At 45.1% G+C, this 24,000-nt stretch overlaps 1 protein-coding gene across 10 annotated transcripts in view; it reads left to right on the forward strand.

Annotated features, from left to right (window-relative positions):
- Positions 1–24,000, forward strand: part of LOC115125850 (transcription factor 4-like) — a 498,318-nt gene that overhangs the window by 111,562 nt on the left and 362,756 nt on the right. For all 10 annotated transcript variants that reach the window (XM_065007643.1, XM_065007641.1, XM_065007648.1 and 7 more), the window contains 2 exons: positions 4,112–4,161; positions 6,656–6,758. In XM_065007643.1, coding sequence (XP_064863715.1) covers positions 4,112–4,161; positions 6,656–6,758 — 153 coding nt within the window. The remainder of the gene's footprint in view (positions 1–4,111; positions 4,162–6,655; positions 6,759–24,000) is intronic.

Genomic DNA, 24,000 nt, shown 5'->3' on the forward strand with positions numbered 1-24,000 from the left:
GTGACTCTCCACACTGTAGACTAGGTAGTGACTCTCCACACTGTAGACTAGGTAGTGACTATCCACACTGTAGACTAGGTAGTGACTCTCCACACTGTAGACTAGGTAGTGACTCTCCACACTGTAGACTAGGTAGTGACTCTCCACACTGTAGACTAGGTAGTGACTCTCCACACTGTAGACGAGGTAGTGACTCTCCACACTGTTGACTAGGTAGTGACTCTCCACACTGTAGACTAGGTAGTGACTCTCCACACTGTAGACTAGGTAGTGACTCTCCACACTGTAGACTAGGTAGTGACTCTCCACACTGTAGACTAGATAGTGACTCTCCACACTGTTGACTAGGTAGTGACTCTCCACACTGTAGACTAGGTAGTGACTCTCCACACTGTAGACTAGGTAGTGACTCTCCACACTGTAGACTAGGTAGTGACTCTCCACACTGTAGACGAGGTAGTGACTCTCCACACTGTAGACTGGTAGTGGCTCTCCACACTGTTGACTAGGTAGTGACTCTCCACACTGTAGACGAGGTAGTGACTCTCCACACTGTAGACGAGGTAGTGACTCTCCACACTGTAGACTAGGTAGTGACTCTCCACACTGTAGACTGGTAGTGACTATCCACACTGTAGACTGGTAGTGGCTCTCCACACTGTTGACTAGGTAGTGACTCTCCACACTGTAGACGAGGTAGTGACTCTCCACACTGTAGACGAGGTAGTGACTCTCCACACTGTAGACTAGGTAGTGACTCTCCACACTGTAGACTAGGTAGTGACTCCCCACACTGTAGACTAGGTAGTGACTCTCCACACTGTAGACTAGGTAGTGACTCTCCACACTGTAGACTAGGTAGTGACTCTCCACACTGTAGACTGGTAGTGACTCTCCACACTGTAGACTAGGTAGTGACTCTCCACACTGTAGACTAGGTAGTGACTCTCCACACTGTAGACTAGGTAGTGACTCTCCACACTGTAGACTAGGTAGTGACTCTCACACACTGTATTTGACTCTCCACACTGTTGACTAGGTAGTGACTCTCCACACTGTAGACTAGGTAGTGACTCTCCACACTGTAGACTAGGTAGTGACTCTCCACACTGTAGACTAGGTAGTGACTCTCCACACTGTAGACGAGGTAGTGACTCTCCACACTGTAGACGAGGTAGTGACTCTCCACACTGTTGACTAGGTAGTGACTCTCCACACTGTTGACTAGGTAGTGACTCTCCACACTGTAGACTAGGTAGTGACTCTCCACACTGTAGACTAGGTAGTGACTCTCCACACTGTAGACTAGGTACTGACTCTCCACACTGTAGACTAGGTAGTGACTCTCACACTGTAGACTAGGTAGTGACTCTCCACACTGTAGACTAGGTAGTGACTCTCCACACTGTAGACTAGGTAGTGACTCTCCACACTGTTGACTAGGTAGTGACTTCACACTGTTGACTAGGTAGTGACTCTCCACACTGTAGACTAGGTAGTGACTCTCCACACTGTAGACTAGGTAGTGACTCTCCACACTGTTGACTAGGTAGTGACTCTCCACACTGTAGACTAGGTAGTGACTCTCACACTGTAGACTAGGTAGTGACTCTCCACACTGTAGACTAGGTAGTGACTCTCCACACTGTAGACGAGGTAGTGACTCTCCACACTGTAGACGAGGTAGTGACTCTCCACACTGTTGACTAGGTAGTGACTCTCCACACTGTTGACTAGGTAGTGACTCTCCACACTGTAGACTAGGTAGTGACTCTCCACACTGTAGACTAGGTAGTGACTCTCCACACTGTAGACTAGGTACTGACTCTCCACACTGTAGACTAGGTAGTGACTCTCCACACTGTAGACTAGGTAGTGACTCTCCACACTGTAGACTAGGTAGTGACTCTCCACACTGTAGACTAGGTAGTGACTCTCCACACTGTAGACTAGGTAGTGACTCTCCACACTGTAGACTAGGTAGTGACTCTCCACACTGTAGACTAGGTAGTGACTCTCCACACTGTAGACTAGGTAGTGACTCTCCACAGCTTCCGGAGTGTTTTGTAACAGCTGGGATGTTTGCATTGTGTTCTCTGCACGCTATCAATGGTGTCAGATTAACTCTACAGTGTGAGTAAGTTCCTCCTTTATTCACGGACACAAAGGACGGTTTTCTGAAGAACCAAGAAATAAAGAGAACAAAGAAGGTGTTAAATCAAGATATTTGACTACACCAGTTCAGAGTGTGAGAGACATCGAGACACATCATGTCAGTCATTTTTGACTACACCAGGGTACACGGTAATCCTGATTGTCACGGTTGTCGTAGGAACGGGACCAAGGCGCAGCGGAGGTTGAGTTCCACATGATTATTTCAAAAGTGAAACTTAAAGGAAAAACAAACAAACAAACAAACAAACAAACAAACAAACAAAACAAACAAAACAAACAAACAAACAAACAATAAATCAATGAACGAACAACGAACCGTAACCACGCGGTACACAGGCACAAAACACGAAATAATATCCCACAAAACACAGGATGGGAAAAAGATCTACTTAAATATGAAAGTTGAAACAAGCTACAAATGAGGAAAATGGCTACCTAAATATGATCCCCAATGAGAGACAACGATTACCAGCTGCCTCTGATTGGGAATCATACACAAAACACCAACATAGAAAATATAAACTAGAACACCAACATAGAAATTATTAAGCTAGAATACCCCTAGTCACGCCTGACCTACTACACCATCGAGAAACAAGGGCACTCTGTGGTCAGGGCGTGACACTGATGCACAATGCAAAAACAAAACAACAAATACTGTAATATTATAATATTATATTTATTACAATTATTACAATTGATCGTTGTTTTCTTATCTCAAATCAAATCGAATCGAATCAAATCAAATTGTATTTGTCACATACACATGGTTAGCAGATGTTATTGGTCACATGGTTAGCAGATGTTATTGGTCACATGGTTAGCAGATGTTATTGGTCACATGGTTAGTAGATGTTATTGGTCACATGGTTAGCAGATGTTATTGGTCACATGGTTAGCAGATGTTATTGGTCACATGGTTAGCAGATGTTATTGGTCACATGGTTAGCAGATGTTATTGGTCACATGGTTAGCAGATGTTATTGGTCACATGGTTAGCAGATGTTATTGGTCACATGGTTAGCAGATGTTAATGGTCACATGGTTAGCAGATGTTATTGGTCACATGGTTAGCAGATGTTATTGGTCACATGGTTAGCAGATGTTATTGGTCACATGGTTAGCAGATGTTAATGGTCACATGGTTAGCAGATGTTATTGGTCACATGGTTAGCAGATGTTATTGGTCACATGGTTAGCAGATGTTAATGGTCACATGGTTAGCAGATGTTATTGGTCACATACACCACATGGTTAGCAGATGTTAATGGTCACATGGTTAGCAGATGTTAATGGTCACATACACCACTCGGTTAGCAGATGTTAATGGTCACATGGTTAGCAGATGTTAATGGTCACATACACCACACGGTTAGCAGATGTTATTTGTCACATACACATGGTTAGCAGATGTTAATGTGAGTGTAGCGAAATGCTTGTGCTTCTAGTTCCGACAATGCAGTAATAACCAACGAGTAATCTAACTAACAATTCCAAAACTACTACCTTATAGACACAAGTGTAAAGGGGAGAAATTAATCCACATTCATCCAATAATAAGAAAGGATTAGTTAGGATTAAAGTGGCAATCAGCAGTAGAGACTATAACAAACTCTTCCCCAGTTTCAGTAAAACGCTGAAGAACAGGACTGAAGAAATCTAACCAAAATGATGTTTTTAGGCTATGTGTTTAAAGTGGTATTTTATTTTATGTAAAACATTCTATATATATATATATAATGTGTTTCATGCTAATCTGTGTGCCATACATTTCAGTAGTAAACGTTGAGGTTATTATCAGGTTATGAAAGTGAGGAAAATGGCCGATTTTAATCCATATTTTAGCTGCTGGCGATAGATGTAAACGGTTAACAAGGTAAAGTCACGCGGGTTCTTTAAGTCTCATATTTCTCTCTTTGTTTCCGTCTTCTTGTAGACATGGGGGACAGAGCGGGGACGTGGGGACATAGAGGTGCCCCTTCAAAGGTGAGTTCCAAAGACACACAGTATAATGTGTAATACCTGTAGAAATATGTTGAAGCAGGAAATCTAGACACGTTACTCTATAACCTGTAATATATATAACCTGATATATATAAATATATATAACCTGTAATATATATAACCTGATATATATAAATATATATAACCTGTAATATATATAACCTGTATATATATAAATATATATAACCTGTAATATATATAACCTGTATATATATAAATATATATAACCTGAAATATATAAATATATATAACCTGTAATATATATAACCTGTAATATATATAACCTGTAATATATATAATCTGAAATATATAAATATATATAACCTGTAATATATATAACCGGTAATATATATAACTTGGAATATATATAACCTGTAATATATATAACCGGTAATATATATAACCTGTAATATATATATATATATATAACCTGAAATATATATAACCTGTAATATATATAACCTGTAATATATATAACCTGTAATATATATATATATATAACCTGAAATATATATAACCTGTAATATATATAACCTGTAATATATATAACCTGTAATATATATAACCGGTAATATATATAACCTGTAATATATATATATATATATAACCTGAAATATATATAACCTGTAATATATATAACCTGTAATATATATAACCGGTAATATATATAACTTGGAATATATATAACCTGTAATATATATAACCGGTAATATATATAACCTGTAATATATATATATATATATAACCTGAAATATATATAACCTGTAATATATATAACCTGTAATATATATATATATATATAACCTGAAATATATATAACCTGTAATATATATAACCTGTAATATATATATATAACCTGAAATATATATAACTTGGAATATATATAACCTGTAATATATATATATAACCTGAAATATATATAACCGGTAATATATATAACCTGTAATATATATATATATATAACCTGTAATATATATAACCTGAAATATATATAACCTGTAATATATATAACCTGTAATATATATATATAACCTGAAATATATATAACTTGGAATATATATAACCTGTAATATATATAACCTGTAATATATATATATAACCTGTAATATATATAACCGGTAATATATATAACCTGTAATATATATATATATATATAACCTGAAATATATATAACCTGTAATATATATAACCTGTAATATATATAACCGGTAATATATATAACTTGGAATATATATAACCTGTAATATATATAACCTGAAATATATATAACCTGTATATATGTATATATAATCTGTAATATATATATAACCTGTAATATATATATAACCTGTAATATATATATATAACCTGAAATATATATAACCTGTAATATATATAACCTGTAATATATATATATAACCTGAAATATATATAACTTGGAATATATATAACCTGTAATATATATAACCTGTAATATATATAACCTGTAATATATATAACCTGTAATATATATATATATAACCTGTAATATATATAACCTGTAATATATATAACCTGTAATATATATAACCTGAAATATATATAACCTGTAATATATATAACCTGTAATATATATAACCTGGAATATATATAACCTGAAATATATATAACCTGTAATATATATAACCTGGAATATATATAACCTGAAATATATATATGTAACCGGTAATATATTTAACCTGATATATATATATATAACCTGTAATATATATAACCTGTAATATATATATATATATAACCGGTAATATATTTAACCTGTAATATATATAACCTGTAATATATATATATAACCTGTAATATATATAACCTGAAATATATATATATATAACCTGTAATATATTTAACCTGTAATATATATAACCTGTATATATATATATATTTATCACCTTTAATATAGAAGTCAGTCCTACAGTACATGCTCATCCTCTACAGGTCTGTAATATATATAACCTGTATTTATATATATATATATATTCACCTTTACTGTTACTGTCCTCACCCAGTACTGTAACTGTCCTGACCCAGTACAGTTACTGTCCTGACCCAGTACAGTTACTGTCCTGACCCAGTACTGTTACTGTCCTGACCCAGTACTGTTACTGTCCTGACCCAGTACTGTTACTGTCCTGACCCAGTTCTGTTACTGTCCTGACCCAGTACTGTTATTGTCCTGACCCAGTACTGTTACTGTCCTGACCCAGTACTGTTACTGTCCTGACCCAGTACTGTAACTGTCCTGACCCAGTACTGTTTTACATAGATACTATGTTACTGTCCTGACCCAGTACTGTTACTGTCCTGACCCAGTTCTGTAACTGTCCTGACCCAGTACTGTTTTACATAGATACTATGTTACTGTCCTGACCCAGTACTGTTACTGTCCTGACCCAGTACTGTTACTGTCCTGACCCAGTACAGTTACTATCCTGACCCAGTAAGTTCTCTCTCTGTGTTCCAGAGTTATGCTGATGGTTCCCAGTACACTCACATGACTAGCCGTGAAATGGGCTCCCATCCACACGACAACATCTCTCCTCCATACCTCAACTCCAGACTAACAGGTAAGAGATGTTCTACCAACATTAATTGTATTGGAGGAGAGAGGCCATGCAAATGGCTACATGACAAATCACTGTTTTCCTTAGAAGGGTAACAAACAAACAGGAATGAGATACAAACACACAGTACAATATTCTTTTGGAAAGTCAGTGAACACCTTCAGAAATACCTTCTAGTCTGTTTGTGGATTGATTTATTGAACCAGGCAAGTCATTTAATTAAGAACAACATTCTTATTTAGAATGACTGCCTACCGGGGAACAGTGGGTTAACTGCCTTGTTCAGGGGCAGAACGTCTTTGTCAGCTCGGGGATTCGATCTAGCAACGTTTACGGTTTCTAGTCCAACCCTGTAACCACTAGGCTACCTGCCGACCCAGGACTCACCAGTAGAACTACCACTCAGCCACACAGAAGTGAGATGTTTTTATATTTCTCGTCAATCCAGTCTGAGAAAAATGACCCGGATGTGTCTTGTAAGAAAACTCTTGTTACCTTTCCTGTAAGTGGCTCACACAGTCAGTCAATGACGAAGTGCATTTAGCTAATCAGCTAAACACACTGGCTGCGTCACAAATAGAACCCTGTTCTCTACACTGTGCACTACATTTGGACCAGGCCTCATAAAAAGGGGACACAACACTGAAGTCAGGTGACTTAGAGTGATGTTTATCAGCCTCTCTCTTTCCTCAGTTCCTCTCTTTCCCCAGTTCCTCTCTTTCCTCAGTTCCTCTCTTTCCTCTCAGTTCCTCTCTTTCCTCAGTTCCTCTCTTTCCTCTCAGTTCCTCTCTTTCCTCAGTTCCTCTCTTTCCTCAGTTCCTCTCTTTCCTCTCAGTTCCTCTCTTTCCTCAGTTCCTCTCTTTCCTCAGCCTCTCTCTTTCCTCAGTTCCTCTCTTTCCTCAGTTCCTCTCTTTCCTCAGTTCCTCTCTTTCCTCAGTTCCTCTCTTTCCTCAGCCTCTCTCTTTCCTCAGTTCCTCTCTTTCCTCAGTTCCTCTCTTTCCTCAGTTCCTCTCTTTCCTCAGTTCCTCTCTTTCCTCGGTTGGCGTTTTGACTGAATGCTCTCTTAACTCTCTCGGGCCGGTCAACTGAGGCAGTAACGGAACGCAAGGCGAGCGTTGGCAGACAGTGTTCAGTTAGCCGTAGTGTGTGTGTGTGTGTGTGTGTGTGTGTGTGTGTGTGTGTGTGTGTGTGTGTGTGTGTGTGTGTGCGTGCGTGCATGTGTGTGTATGCCTGTCTACTGTCCCCTCAAGTTGTGAGCCAGTGGCCACTGACACAGATAATGTATCTTTTGACATGAACACCAGAAGCCTAATTAAACTTGACTTGCTCCATGAAATACATTGAGTGGACAAAACATTAAGAACACCTGCTCTTTCCATGACATAGACTGACCAGGTGAATCCAGGTGAAAGATATGATCCCTTATTGATGTCTCTTGTTAAATCCACTTCAATCAGTGTAGATGAAGAGGAGGAGACCTGGTTAAAGATGAAGGGGAGGAGACCTGGTTAAAGATGAAGGGGAGGAGACAGGGTTAAACATGAAGGGGAGGAGACAGGGTTAAAGATGAAGGGGAGGAGACCTGGTTAAAGATGAAGGGGAGGAGACAGGGTTAAAGATGAAGGGAGGAGACAGGGTTAAAGATGAAGGGGAGGAGACAGGGTTAAAGATGAAGGGGAGGAGACAGGGTTAAAGATGAAGGGGAGGAGACCAGGTTAAAGATGAAGGGGAGGAGACCAGGTTAAAGATGAAGGGGAGGAGACAGGGTTAAAGATGAAGGGGAGGAGACAGGGTTAAAGATGAAGAGGAGGAGACAGGTTAAAGATGAAGGGGAGGAGACAGGGTTAAAGATGAAGGGGAGGAGACAGGGTTAAACATGAAGGGGAGGAGACAGGGTTAAAGATGAAGGGGAGGAGACAGGGTTAAAGATGAAGGGAAGGAGACAGGGTTAAAAATGAAGGGTTAAAAATGAAGGGAAGGAGACAGGGTTAAACATGAAGGGGAGGAGACAGGGTTAAAGATGAAGAGGAGGAGACAGGTTAAAGATGAAGGGGAGGAGACAGGGTTAAAGATGAAGGGGAGGAGACAGGGTTAAAGATGAAGGGGAGGAGACCAGGTTAAAGATGAAGGGGAGGAGACAGGTTAAAGAAGGATTTATAAGCCCTGAGACAATGGAGACATGGATTGTGTATGTGTGCCATTCAGAGGGTGAACGGGCAAGACAAAATATTGAAGTGTCTTTAAACAGGACATGGTAGTAGGTACCAGACGCATCGGTTTTAGTGTGTCAACAACTGCACAGCTGCTGGGTTTATCATACTGGTGGGTTTATCATACTGGTGGGTTTATCATACTGGTGGGTTTATCATACTGGTGGGTTTATCATACTGGTGGGTTTATCATACTGCTGGGTTTATCATACTGCTGGGTTTATCATACTGTTGGGTTTATCATACTGGTGGGTTTATCATACTGGTGGGTTTATCATACTGGTGGGTTTATCATACTGCTGGGTTTATCATACTGGTGGGTTTATCATACTGCTGGGTTTATCATACTGGTGGGTTTATCATACTGCTGGGTTTATCATACTGGTGGGTTTATCATACTGGTGGGTTTATCATACTGCTGGGTTTATCATACTGGTGGGTTTATCATACTGCTGGGTTTATCATACTGGTGGGTTTATCATACTGGTGGGTTTATCATACAGCTGGGTTTATCATACTGCTGGGTTTATCATACAGCTGGGTTTATCATACTGGTGGGTTTATCATACTGGTGGGTTTATCATACTGGTGGGTTTATCATACTGCTGGGTTTATCATACTGGTGGGTTTATCATACACAACCATTCCCTGTGTGTATCAAGAATGATCGACCACCCAAAGGACATCACAACAACTTGACACAACTGTGGGAAGGAAGCATTGGAGTCAACATGGGCCAGCATCCCTGTGGAACGCTTTCGACACCTTGTAGAGTCCATGTCCCGATCCATTGAGGTCAGAAAGTAGTGCACTACTTTAGACCAGAGCCCTAGAGAGAGAGAGGTGTGTTTCTGGTGGAGTGAGGAGAGAGAGAGAGAGAGAGAGAGAGGTGTGTTTCTGGTGGATGGAGGAGAGAGAGAGAGAGAGAGAGAGAGAGAGAGAGAGAGAGAGAGAGGTGTGTTTCAGGTAGAGGGAGGAGAGAGAGAGGTGTGTTTCTGGTAGAGGGAGGAGAGAGAGAGAGGTGTGTTTCTGGTGGAGGGAGGAGAGAGAGAGAGAGAGAGAGAGAGAGGGAGGTGTGTTTCAGGTAGAGGGAGGAGAGAGAGAGAGAGAGAGAGGTGTGGTTCTGGTGGAGGGAGGAGAGAGAGAGAGAGAGAGAGAGAGAGGTGTGTTTCAGGTAGAGGGAGGAGAGAGAGAGAGCCACAAGAAAAGGGCAACCAGTGAAGAACAAACACCATTGTAAATACAACCCATATTTATGCTTATTTATTTCCCTTGTGTACTTTAACCATTTGTACATTGTTATAACACTGTATATATATATATATATATAACTTCTGTATGTATAATGTTTACTGTTAATTTGTATTGTTTATTTCACTTTTGTATATTATCTACCTCACTTGCTTTGGCAATGTTAACACATGTTTCCCTTGCCAATAAAGCCCCTTGAATTGAATTGAGAGGTGTGTTTCTGGTAGAGGGAGGAGAGAGAGAGAGGTGTGTTTCTGGTAGAGGGAGGAGAGAGAGAGAGGTGTGTTTCTGGTAGAGGGAGGTCTGTTCCCTCTACCACCTGGTGGTCTGTTCTCTACCACCTGGTCTGTTCTATATACCACCTGGTCTGTTCTCTCTACCACCTGGTCTGTTCTCTACCACCTGGTCTGTTCTCTCTACCACACGGTCTGTTCTCTACCACCTGGTCTGTTCTCTATACCACCTGGTCTGTTCTCTCTACCACCTGGTCTGTTCTCTATACCACCTGGTCTGTTCTCTACCACCTGGTCTGTTCTCTCTACCACATGGTCTGTTCTCTCTACCACCTGGTCTGTTCTCTACCAACTGGTCTGTTCTCTACCTCCTGGTCTGTTCTCTCTACCACCTGGTCTGTTCTCTATACCACACGGTCTGTTCTCTACCACCTGGTCTGTTCTCTATACCACCTGGTCTGTTCTCTCTACCACCTGGTCTGTTCTCTATACCACCTGGTCTGTTCTCTACCACCTGGTCTGTTCTCTCTACCACATGGTCTGTTCTCTCTACCACCTGGTCTGTTCTCTACCAACTGGTCTGTTCTCTACCTCCTGGTCTGTTCTCTCTACCACCTGGTCTGTTCTCTATACCACCTGGTCTGTTCTCTATACCACCTGGTCTGTTCTCTACCACCTGGTCTGTTCTCTCTACCACATGGTCTGTTCTCTACCACCTGGTCTGTTCTCTATACCACCTGGTCTGTTCTCTACCACCTGGTCTGTTCTCTCTACCACATGGTCTGTTCTCTATACCACCTGGTCTGTTCTCTATACCTCCTGGTCTGTTCTATACCACCTGGTCTGTTCTCTATACCACCTGGTCTGTTCTCTATACCACCTGGTCTGTTCTCTATACCACCTGGTCTGTTCTATACCTCCTGGTCTGTTCTCTACCACCTGGTCTGTTCTGTACCACCTGGTCTGTTCTCTATACCACCTGGTCTGTTCTCTACCACCTGGTCTGTTCTCTACCACCTGGTCTGTTCTCTACCTTCTGGTCTGTTCTATACCTCCTGGTCTGTTCTATACCTCCTGGTCTGTTCTCTCTACCACCTGGTCTGTTCTCTCTACCACCTGGTCTGTTCTATACCTCCTGGTCTGTTCTATACCTCCTGGTCTGTTCTCTACCACCTGGTCTGTTCTCTCTACCACCTGGTCTGTTCTCTCTACCACCTGGTCTGTTCTATACCACCTGGTCTGTTCTCTATACCACCTGGTCTGTTCTCTATACCACCGGGTCTGTTCTCTATACCACCTGGTCTGTTCTCTATACCACCTGGTCTGTTCTCTACCACCTGGTCTGTTCTCTCTACCACCTGGTCTGTTCTCTATACCACCTGGTCTGTTCTCTACCACCTGGTCTGTTCTCTTCCACCTGGTCTGTTCTCTATACCACCTGGTCTGTTCTCTATACCTCCTGGTCTGTTCTCTACCACCTGGTCTGTTCTCTATACCACCTGGTCTGTTCTCTATACCACCTGGTCTGTTCTCTCTACCACCTGGTCTGTCCTCTACCTCCTGGTCTGTTCTATACCACCTGGTCTGTTCTCTACTACCTGGTCTGTTCTCTCTACCTCCTGGTCTGTTCTCTACCACCTGGTCTGTTCTCTACCACCTGGTCTGTTCTCTACCACCTGGTCTGTTCTCTATACCACCTGGTCTGTTCTCTACCACCTGGTCTGTTCTCTACCACCTGGTCTGTTCTCTATACCACCTGGTCTGTTCTCTATACCTCCTAGTCTGTTCTCTATACCACCTGGTCTGTTCTCTATACCACCTGGTCTGTTCTCTACCACCTGGTCTGTTCTCTACCACCTGGTCTGTTCTCTATACCACCTGGTCTGTTCTCTATACCTCCTAGTCTGTTCTCTATACCACCTGGTCTGTTCTCTACCTCCTGGCCTGTTCTCTACCACCTGGTCTGTTCTCTACCACCTGGTCTGTTCTCTCTACCACCTGGTCTGTTCTCTCTACCACCTGGTCTGTTCTCTACCTCCTGGTCTGTTCTCTACCACCTGGTCTGTTCTCTATACCACCTGGTCTGTTCTCTACCTCCTGGCCTGTTCTCTACCACCTGGTCTGTTCTCTGACCACGTGGTCTGTTCTCTCTATCACATGGTCTGTTCTCTCTACCACCTGGTCTGTTCTCTCTACCACCTGGTCTGTTCTCTACCACCTGGTCTGTTCTCTCTACCACACGGTCTGTTCTCTACCACCTGGTCTGTTCTCTATACCACCTGGTCTGTTCTCTCTACCACCTGGTCTGTTCTCTACCACCTGGTCTGTTCTCTCTACCACCTGGTCTGTTCTCTATACCACCTGGTCTGTTCTCTACCACCTGGTCTGTTCTCTCTACCACATGGTCTGTTCTCTACCACCTGGTCTGTTCTCTATACCACCTGGTCTGTTCTCTCTACCACCTGGTCTGTTCTCTATACCACCTGGTCTGTTCTCTACCACCTGGTCTGTTCTCTCTACCACATGGTCTGTTCTCTCTACCACCTGGTCTGTTCTCTACCAACTGGTCTGTTCTCTACCTCCTGGTCTGTTCTCTCTACCACCTGGTCTGTTCTCTATACCACCTGGTCTGTTCTCTATACCACCTGGTCTGTTCTCTACCACCTGGTCTGTTCTCTCTACCACATGGTCTGTTCTCTACCACCTGGTCTGTTCTCTATACCACCTGGTCTGTTCTCTACCACCTGGTCTGTTCTCTCTACCACATGGTCTGTTCTCTATACCACCTGGTCTGTTCTCTATACCTCCTGGTCTGTTCTATACCACCTGGTCTGTTCTCTATACCACCTGGTCTGTTCTCTATACCACCTGGTCTGTTCTCTATACCACCTGGTCTGTTCTATACCTCCTGGTCTGTTCTCTACCACCTGGTCTGTTCTGTACCACCTGGTCTGTTCTCTATACCACCTGGTCTGTTCTCTACCACCTGGTCTGTTCTCTACCACCTGGTCTGTTCTCTACCTTCTGGTCTGTTCTATACCTCCTGGTCTGTTCTATACCTCCTGGTCTGTTCTCTCTACCACCTGGTCTGTTCTCTCTACCACCTGGTCTGTTCTATACCTCCTGGTCTGTTCTATACCTCCTGGTCTGTTCTCTACCACCTGGTCTGTTCTCTCTACCACCTGGTCTGTTCTCTCTACCACCTGGTCTGTTCTATACCACCTGGTCTGTTCTCTATACCACCTGGTCTGTTCTCTATACCACCGGGTCTGTTCTCTATACCACCTGGTCTGTTCTCTATACCACCTGGTCTGTTCTCTACCACCTGGTCTGTTCTCTCTACCACCTGGTCTGTTCTCTATACCACCTGGTCTGTTCTCTACCACCTGGTCTGTTCTCTTCCACCTGGTCTGTTCTCTATACCACCTGGTCTGTTCTCTATACCTCCTGGTCTGTTCTCTACCACCTGGTCTGTTCTCTATACCACCTGGTCTGTTCTCTATACCTCCTGGTCTGTTCTCTACCACCTGGTTTGTTCTCTCTACCACCTGGTCTGTTCTCTACCACCTGGTCTGTTCTCTATACCACCTGGTCTGTTCTCTACCACCTGGTCTGTTCTCTACCACCTGGTCTGTTCTCTACCTCCTGCTCTGTTCTATACCTCCTGGTCTGTTCTATACCTCCTGGTCTGTTCTCTATACCACCTGCTCTGTTCTCTCTACCACCTGGTCTGTTCTCTACCTCCTGGTCTGTTCTATACCACCTGGTGTGTTCTCTATACCACCTGGTCTGTTCTCTATACCACCTGGTCTGTTCTCTATACCTCCTGGTCTGTTCTATACCACCTGGTCTGTTCTCTATACCACCTGGTCTGTTCTCTATACCACCTGGTCTGTTCTCTATACCACCTGGTCTGTTCTATACCTCCTGGTCTGTTCTCTATCACCTGGTCTGTCCTGTACCACCTGGTCTGTTCTCAATACCACCTGGTCTGTTCTCTCCCACCTGGTCTGTTCTCTACCACCTGGTCTGTTCTCTACCTCCTGGTCTGTTCTATACCTCCTGGTCTGTTCTATACCTCCTGGTCTGTTCTCTATACCACCTGGTCTGTTCTCTCTACCACCTGGTCTGTTCTCTACCTCCTGGTCTGTTCTCTACCACCTGGTCTGTTCTCTACCACCTGGTCTGTTCTCTACCACCTGGTCTGTTCTCTATACCACCTGGTCTGTTCTCTACCACCTGGTCTGTTCTCTACCACCTGGTCTGTTCTCTATACCACCTGGTCTGTTCTCTATACCTCCTAGTCTGTTCTCTATACCACCTGGTCTGTTCTCTACCTCCTGGCCTGTTCTCTACCACCTGGTCTGTTCTCTACCACCTGGTCTGTTCTCTCTACCACCTGGTCTGTTCTCTCTACCACCTGGTCTGTTCTCTACCTCCTGGTCTGTTCTCTACCACCTGGTCTGTTCTCTATACCACCTGGTCTGTTCTCTACCTCCTGGCCTGTTCTCTACCACCTGGTCTGTTCTCTGACCACCTGGTCTGTTCTCTCTATCACATGGTCTGTTCTCTCTACCACCTGGTCTGTTCTCTCTACCACCTGGTCTGTTCTCTACCACCTGGTCTGTTCTCTCTACCACACGGTCTGTTCTCTACCACCTGGTCTGTTCTCTATACCACCTGGTCTGTTCTCTCTACCACCTGGTCTGTTCTCTACCACCTGGTCTGTTCTCTCTACCACCTGGTCTGTTCTCTATACCACCTGGTCTGTTCTCTACCACCTGGTCTGTTCTCTCTACCACATGGTCTGTTCTCTCTACCACCTGGTCTGTTCTCTACCAACTGGTCTGTTCTCTACCTCCTGGTCTGTTCTCTCTACCACCTGGTCTGTTCTCTATACCACCTGGTCTGTTCTCTATACCACCTGGTCTGTTCTCTACCACCTGGTCTGTTCTCTACCACATGGTCTGTTCTCTACCACCTGGTCTGTTCTCTATACCACCTGGTCTGTTCTCTACCACCTGGTCTGTTCTCTCTACCACATGGTCTGTTCTCTATACCACCTGGTCTGTTCTCTATACCTCCTGGTCAGTTCTATACCACCTGGTCTGTTCTCTATACCACCTGGTCTGTTCTCTATACCACCTGGTCTGTTCTCTATACCACCTGGTCTGTTCTATACCTCCTGGTCTGTTCTCTACCACCTGGTCTGTTCTGTACCACCTGGTCTGTTCTCTATACCACCTGGTCTGTTCTCTACCACCTGGTCTGTTCTCTACCATCTGGTCTGTTCTCTACCTCCTGGTCTGTTCTATACCTCCTGGTCTGTTCTATACCTCCTGGTCTGTTCTCTCTACCACCTGGTCTGTTCTCTCTACCACCTGGTCTGTTCTATACCTCCTGGTCTGTTCTATACCTCCTGGTCTGTTCTCTACCACCTGGTCTGTTCTCTCTACCACCTGGTCTGTTCTCTCTACCACCTGGTCTGTTCTATACCACCTGGTCTGTTCTCTATACCACCTGGTCTGTTCTCTATACCACCGGGTCTGTTCTCTATACCACCTGGTCTGTTCTCTATACCACCTGGTCTGTTCTCTACCACCTGGTCTGTTCTCTCTACCACCTGGTCTGTTCTCTATACCACCTGGTCTGTTCTCTACCACCTGGTCTGTTCTCTTCCACCTGGTCTGTTCTCTATACCACCTGGTCTGTTCTCTATACCTCCTGGTCTGTTCTCTACCACCTGGTCTGTTCTCTATACCACCTGGTCTGTTCTCTATACCCCCTGGTCTGTTCTCTACCACCTGGTCTGTTCTCTACCACCTGGTCTGTTCTCTATACCACCTGGTCTGTTCTCTACCACCTGGTCTGTTCTCTACCACCTGGTCTGTTCTCTACCTCCTGCTCTGTTCTATACCTCCTGGTCTGTTCTATACCTCCTGGTCTGTTCTCTATACCACCTGCTCTGTTCTCTCTACCACCTGGTCTGTTCTCTACCTCCTGGTCTGTTCTATACCACCTGGTGTGTTCTCTATACCACCTGGTCTGTTCTCTATACCACCTGGTCTGTTCTCTATACCTCCTGGTCTGTTCTATACCACCTGGTCTGTTCTCTATACCACCTGGTCTGTTCTCTATACCACCTGGTCTGTTCTCTATACCACCTGGTCTGTTCTATACCTCCTGGTCTGTTCTCTATCACCTGGTCTGTCCTGTACCACCTGGTCTGTTCTCAATACCACCTGGTCTGTTCTCTACCACCTGGTCTGTTCTCTACCACCTGGTCTGTTCTCTACCTCCTGGTCTGTTCTATACCTCCTGGTCTGTTCTATACCTCCTGGTCTGTTCTCTATACCACCTGGTCTGTTCTCTCTACCACCTGGTCTGTTCTCTACCTCCTGGTCTGTTCTATACCACCTGGTCTGTTCTCTACTACCTGGTCTGTTCTCTCTACCTCCTGGTCTGTTCTCTACCACCTGGTCTGTTCTCTACCACCTGGTCTGTTCTCTACCACCTGGTCTGTTCTCTATACCACCTGGTCTGTTCTCTACCTCCTGGCCTGTTCTCTACCACCTGGTCTGTTCTCTACCACCTGGTCTGTTCTCTCTACCACCTGGTCTGTTCTCTCTACCACCTGGTCTGTTCTCTACCTCCTGGTCTGTTCTCTACCACCTGGTCTGTTCTCTATACCACCTGGTCTGTTCTCTACCTCCTGGCCTGTTCTCTACCACCTGGTCTGTTCTCTACCACCTGGTCTGTTCTCTCTACCACATGGTCTGTTCTCTCTACCACCTGGTCTGTTCTCTACCTCCTGGTCTGTTCTCTACCACCTGGTCTGTTCTCTACCACCTGGTCTGTTCTCTACCAACTGGTCTGTTCTCTACCTCCTGGTCTGTTCTCTACCACCTGGTCTGTTCTCTATACCACCTGGTCTGTTCTCTATACCACCTGGTCTGTTCTCTACCACCTGGTCTGTTCTCTCTACCACCTGGTCTGTTCTCTACCACCTGGTCTGTTCTCTCTACCACCTGGTCTGTTCTCTATACCACCTGGTCTGTTCTCTATACCACCTGGTCTGTTCTCTCTACCACCTGGTCTGTTCTATACCACCTGGTCTGTTCTCTATACCACCTGGTCTGTTCTCTACCACCTGGTCTGTTCTCTCTACCACCTGGTCTGTTCTCTCTACCACCTGGTCTGTTCTCTACCTCCTGGTCTGTTCTCTACCTCCTGGTCTGTTCTCTCTACCACCTGGTCTGTTCTCTCTACCACCTGGTCTGTTCTCTACCAACTGGTCTGTTCTCTACCTCCTGGTCTGTTCTATACCTCCTGGTCTGTTCTATACCTCCTGGTCTGTTCTCTACCACCTGGTCTGTTCTCTCTACCACCTGGTCTGTTCTCTCTACCACCTGGTCTGTTCTATACCTCCTGGTCTGTTCTCTACCTCCTGGTCTGTTCTCTACCACCTGGTCTGTTCTCTACCACCTGGTCTGTTCTCTATACCACCTGGTCTGTTCTATACCACCTGGTCTGTTCTATACTTTTATTTATTTTTTTATTTCACCTTTATTTAACCAGGTAAGCAAGTTGAGAACAAGTTCTCATTTACAATTGCGACCTGGCCAAGATAAAGCAAAGCAGTTCGACACATACAAGGACACAGAGTTACACATGGAGTAAAACAAACATACAGTCAATAATACAGTAAAAAAAAACAAGTCTATATACAATGTGAGCAAATTAGGTGAGAAGGGAGGTAAAGGCAAAAAAGGCCATGGTGGCAAAGTAAATACAATATAGCAAGTAAAACACTGGAATGGTAGTATTGCAATGGAAGAATGTGCAAAGTAGAAATAAAAATAATGGGGTGCAAAGGAGCAAAATAAATAAATAAATTAAATACAGTTAGGAAAGAGGTAGTTGTTTGGGCTAAATTATAGGTGGGCTATGTACAGGTGCAGTAATCTGTAAGATGCTCTGACAGTTGGTTTTAAAGCTAGTGAGGGAGATAAGTGTTTCAATTTAAGAGATTTTTGTAGTTCGTTCCAGTCATTGGCAGCAGAGAACTGGAAGGAGAGGCGGCCTGGTGGTTTTGGGGGTGACTAGAGAGATATACCTGCTGGAGCGTGTGCTACAGGTGGGAGATGCTATGGTGACCAGCGAGCTGAGATAAGGGGGACTTTACCTAGCAGGGTCTTGTAGATGACATGGAGCCAGTGGGTTTCGACGAGTATGAAGCGAGGGCCAGCCAACGAGAGCCACAGGTCGCAATGGTGGGTAGTATATGGGGCTTTGGTGACAAAACGGATTGCACTGTGATAGACTGCATCCAATTTGTTGAGTAGGGTATTGGAGGCTATTTTGTAAATGACATCGCCAAAGTCGGATTGGTAGGATGGTCAATTTTACAAGGGTATGTTTGGCAGCATGAGTGAAGGATGCTTTGTTGCGAAATAGGAAGCCAATTCTAGATTTAACTTTGGATTGGAGATGTTTGATATGGGTCTGGAAGGAGAGTTTACAGTCTAACCAGACACCTAAGTATTTGTAGTTGTCCACGTATTCTAAGTCAGAGCCGTCCAGAGTAGTGATGTTGGACAGGCGGGTAGGTGCAGGAAGCGATCGGTTGAAGAGCATGCATTTAGTTTTACTTGTATTTAAGAGCAATTGGAGGCCACGGAAGGAGAGTTGTATGGCATTGAAGCTTGCCTGGAGGGTTGTTAACACAGTGTCCAAAGAACCGGAAGTATACAGAATGGTGTCGTCTGCGTAGAGGTGGATCAGAGACTCACCAGCAGCAAGAGCAACATCATTGATGTATACAGAGAAGAGAGTCGGTCCAAGAATTGAACCCTGTGGCACCCCATAGAGACTGCCAGAGGTCCGGACCAGACCCTCCGATTTGACACACTGAACTCTATCAGAGAAGTAGTTGGTGAACCAGGCGAGGCAATCATTTGAGAAACCAGGCCTGAGTCTGCCGATAAGGATGTGGTGGTTGACAGAGTCGAAAGCCTTGGCCAGATCAATGAATACGGCTGCACAGTAATGTTTCTTATCGATGGCGGTTAAGATATCGTTTAGGACCTTGAGCGTGGCTGAGGTGCACCCATGACCAGCTCTGAAACCAGATTGCATAGCAGAGAAGGTATGGTGAGATTCGAAATGGTCGGTAATCTGTTTGTTGACTTGGCTTTCGAAGACCTTAGAAAGGCATGGTAGGATAGATATAGGTCTGTAGCAGTTTGGGTCAAGAGTGTCCCCCCTTTGAAGAGGGGGATGACCGCAGCTGCTTTCCAATCTTTGGGAATCTCAGATGACACGAAAGAGAGGTTGAACAGGCTAGTAATAGGGGTGGCAACAATTTCGGCAGATAATTTTAGAAAGAAAGGGTCCAGATTGTCTAGCCCCTGATTTGTAGGGGTCAGATTTTTCAGCTCTTTCAGAACTTCAGCTGAATGGATTTGGGAGAAGGAGAAATGGGGAAGGCTTACCACTGTTGGGGGTGCAGTGCTGTTGACCGGGGTAGGAGTTGCCAGGTGGAAAGCATGGCCAGCCGTAGAAAAATGCTTATTGAAATTCTCAATTATGGTGGATTTATCAGTGGTGACAGTGTTTCCTATCTTTACCACCTGGTCTGTTCTCTACCACCTGGTCTGTTCTCTATACCACCTGGTCTGTTGTCTACCACCTGGTCTGTTCATTCAACTGTTTCTGAGGCTGTTGTCTCCAGGAAGTGGTTCAGTAATCCTGTTCATTCAACTGTTTCTGAGGCTGTTGTCTCCAGGAAGTAGTTCAGTAATCCTGTTCATTCAACTGTTTCTGAGGCTGTTTCTCTGCTGGGGGGGCAATATTTTTTTTTTTTTGAGATTTTTTTTGGGGGGGATTTTCTGAGGTGGATGACGCAGTTAGTAAAACTAGTCAACTGATTGGAGATCAATACTTCCTGTCTCACCTTGATTTATATTTCAAATATTCAAATATTTATCCTTATGATATAGTATATATATATAGTATATAGTATATATATAGTATATAGTATATATATAGTATATAGTATATATATAGTATATAGTATATAGTATATATATAGTATATAGTATATATATAGTATATAGTATATTATTATCATAGAATGTCAACACCATGTATCTCCCTCTGTCTGTACAGCTGAGATCAGCCGGTATTATCCTGGTCTGTTCTCTACCACCTGGTCTGAATGTTAACACCATGTATCTCCCTCTGTCTGTACAGCTGAGATCAGCCGGTATTATCCTGGTCTGTTCTCTACCACCTGGTCTGAATGTTAACACCATGTATCTCCCTCTGTCTGTACAGCTGAGATCAGCCGGTATTATCCTGGTCTGGACGTGCCAGTCTATGGTCTATCATTAGTATAGCCTAGTATTGGATAGCTGACTACCATTATACTGGTCTATAGGAGCTGTGTAGTCCCAGAGCTGTGTAGTCCCAGAGCTGTGTAGCCCCAGTGAGGTGTGTAGTCCCAGTGAGGTGTAGTCCCAGTGAGGTGTGTAGTCCCAGAGCTGTGTAGTCCCAGAGCTGTGTAGACCCAGAGCTGTGTAGTCCCAGTGATGTGTAGTCCCAGTGAGGTGTAGTACCAGTGAGGTGTAGTACCAGTGCTGTGTATTCCCAGTGCTGTGTAGTCCCAGTGAGGTGTAGTCCCAGTGAGGTGTGTAGTCCCAGAGCTGTGTAGTCCCAGAGCTGTGTAGTCCCAGAGCTGTGTAGTCCCAGAGCTGTGTAGCCCCAGTGAGGTGTGTAGTCCCAGTGCTGTGTAGTCCCAGTGAGGTTTGTAGTCCCAGAGCTGTGTAGTCCCAGAGCTGTGTAGTCCCAGAGCTGTGTAGTCCCAGTGAGGTGTAGTCCCAGAGCTGTGTAGTCCCAGTGAGGTGTAGTCCCAGAGCTGTGTAGTCCCAGAGCTGTGTAGTCCCAGAGCTGTGTAGTCCCAGAGCTGTGTAGTCCCAGTGCTGTGTAGTCCCAGAGCTGTGTAGTCCCAGAGCTGTGTAGTCCCAGTGCTGTGCAGGTGTCTGACTCTATGATCCCTCCTGTCTGAGATATTCCTTTTGAAATATGACCCTCCTTCCCCTATTCTCCTCTCCCCTCCCCTCTCCTCCCCTCCTCTTCCTTATTCTCTCTTTCCCCGCCACAGATGGCCCATGGTGGCTGGCTAGAGGCCCACAAAAACCCTCCTCTCCTCCTCTTTTCCCCCTCCTCTCCCCCCCTTTCCCCCTCCTCTTTCCCCTCCTCTCCCCTCCTCTCCTCTTCCCTCCTCTCCTCTCCCCCTCCTCTTCCTCTTTCTTCTACTCTTGACTCCCTCCACAGTAATCTAATTTCCCTTCCTCTTGTCCCCTCTTGTCCCCTGTCCTCCACCCTCCCCCCCCTCCGGTCACCTCCAGTTAACCTAATTAACAGGTGTTAACTGTGCGGCCACTCACCTCCTACGTTAGGGGTCGGGGGCTCCTCTCTCCTCTGTCCATCTCACCCCCCGCTGTCCTCTGGAGCTCCACGTCGAGCTCCATGAACAGGGGTACTCCTCTCTGCTCTCCCCGACAAACCCCCTCCGCCGCTGGGGGCAGTGCCAAGGTCGTGCCCCGGCCCTACGCTGGCGGTGCCCTGAATAATCAAGTAGGGCTAAGCGGGAGTGAAGGGAGAGTGGAGAGGAGGCCACCTCCATCAACCCCTGGTGTGTCTCAAATGGAACCCTATTCCCTATATAGTGCACTACTTTAGACCAGGGCCCTATGGAACCCTATTCCCTATATAGTGCACTACTTTAGACCAGAGCCCTATGGAACCCTATTCCCTATATAGTGCACTACTTTAGACCAGAGCCCTATGAAACCCTATTCCCTATATAGTGCACTACTTTAGACCACTACTCTACAATATTATATTATGCCTCTTGTAATATGTTTTAATCTCATAATGTGAAAGGCTGAGATAGCGGTCTCTGTCCTGTGTGTGGTGGTGAAAGGCTGAGATAGCGGTCTCTGTCCTGTGTGTCGTGGTGAAAGGGTGAGATAGCGGTCTCTGTCCTGTGTGTCGTGGTGAAAGGCTGAGATAGCGGTCTCTGTCCTGTGTGTCGTGGTGAAAGGCTGAGATAGCGGTCTCTGTCCTGTGTGTCGTGGTGAAAGGCTGAGATAGCCTCTGTCCTGTGTGTCGTGGTGAAAGGCTGAGATAGCGGTCTTTGTCCGGTCTTTGTCCTGTGTGTCGTGGTGAAAGGCTGAGATATGTGTCGTGGTGAAAGGCTGAGATAGCGGTCTCTGTCCTGTGTGTCGTGGTGAAAGGCTGAGATAGCGGTCTTTGTCCTGTGTGTCGTGGTGAAAGGCTGAGATAGCGGTCTCTGTCCTGTGTGTCGTGGTGAAAGGCTGAGATAGCGGTCTCTGTCCTGTGTGTCGTGGTGAAAGGCTGAGATAGCGGTCTTTGTCCTGTGTGTCGTGGTGAAAGGCTGAGATAGCGGTCTTTGTCCTGTGTGTCGTGGTGAAAGGCTGAGATAGCGGTCTTGTCCTGGTGAAAGGCTGAGATAGCGGTCTCTGTCCTGTGTGTCGTGGTGAAAGGCTGAGATAGCGGTCTCTGTCCTGTGTGTCGTGGTGAAAGGCTGAGATAGCGGTCTCTGTCCTGTGTGTCGTGGTGAAAGGCTGAGATAGCGGTCTCTGTCCTGTGTGTCGTGGTGAAAGGCTGAGATAGCGGTCTCTGTCCTGTGTGTCGTGGTGAAAGGCTGAGATAGCGGTCTTTGTCGTGGTGAAAGGCTGAGATGTGTCCTGTGGTGAAAGGCTGAGATAGCGGTCTTTGTCCTGTGTGTCGTGGTGAAAGGCTGAGATAGCGGTCTTTGTCCTGTGTGTCGTGGTGAAAGGCTGAGATAGCGGTCTCTGTCCTGTGTGTCGTGGTGAAAGGCTGAGATAGCGGTCTCTGTCCTGTGTGTCGTGGTGAAAGGCTGAGATAGCGGTCTCTGTCCTGTGTGTCGTGGTGAAAGGCTGAGATAGCGGTCTCTGTCCTGTGTGTCGTGGTGAAAGGCTGAGATAGCGGTCTTTGTCCTGTGTGTCGTGGTGAAAGGCTGAGATAGCGGTCTTTGTCCTGTGTGTGTGGTGGCTGAGAAGGCTGAGATGAAAGCTGGTCTCTGTCCTGTGTGTCGTGGTGAAAGGCTGAGATAGCGGTCTCTGTCCTGTGTGTCGTGGTGAAAGGCTGAGATAGCGGTCTCTGTCCTGTGTGTCGTGGTGAAAGGCTGAGATAGCGGTCTCTGTCCTGTGTGTCGTGGTGAAAGGCTGAGATAGCGGTCTCTGTCCTGTGTGTCGTGGTGAAAGGCTGAGATAGCGGTCTTTGTCCTGTGTGTGGTGGTGAAAGGCTGAGATAGCGGTCTCTGTCCTGTGGTGGTGAAAGGCTGAGTGGTGAAAGGCTGAGAGCGGTCTCTGTCCTGTGTGTCGTGGTGAAAGGCTGAGATAGCGGTCTTTGTCCTGTGTGTCGTGGTGAAAGGCTGAGATAGCGGTCTCTGTCCTGTGTGTCGTGGTGAAAGGCTGAGATAGCGGTCTCTGTCCTGTG

This window comes from Oncorhynchus nerka, linkage group LG22, assembly GCF_034236695.1.
Source record: "Oncorhynchus nerka isolate Pitt River linkage group LG22, Oner_Uvic_2.0, whole genome shotgun sequence".
Lineage (NCBI taxonomy): Eukaryota > Metazoa > Chordata > Actinopteri > Salmoniformes > Salmonidae > Oncorhynchus > Oncorhynchus nerka.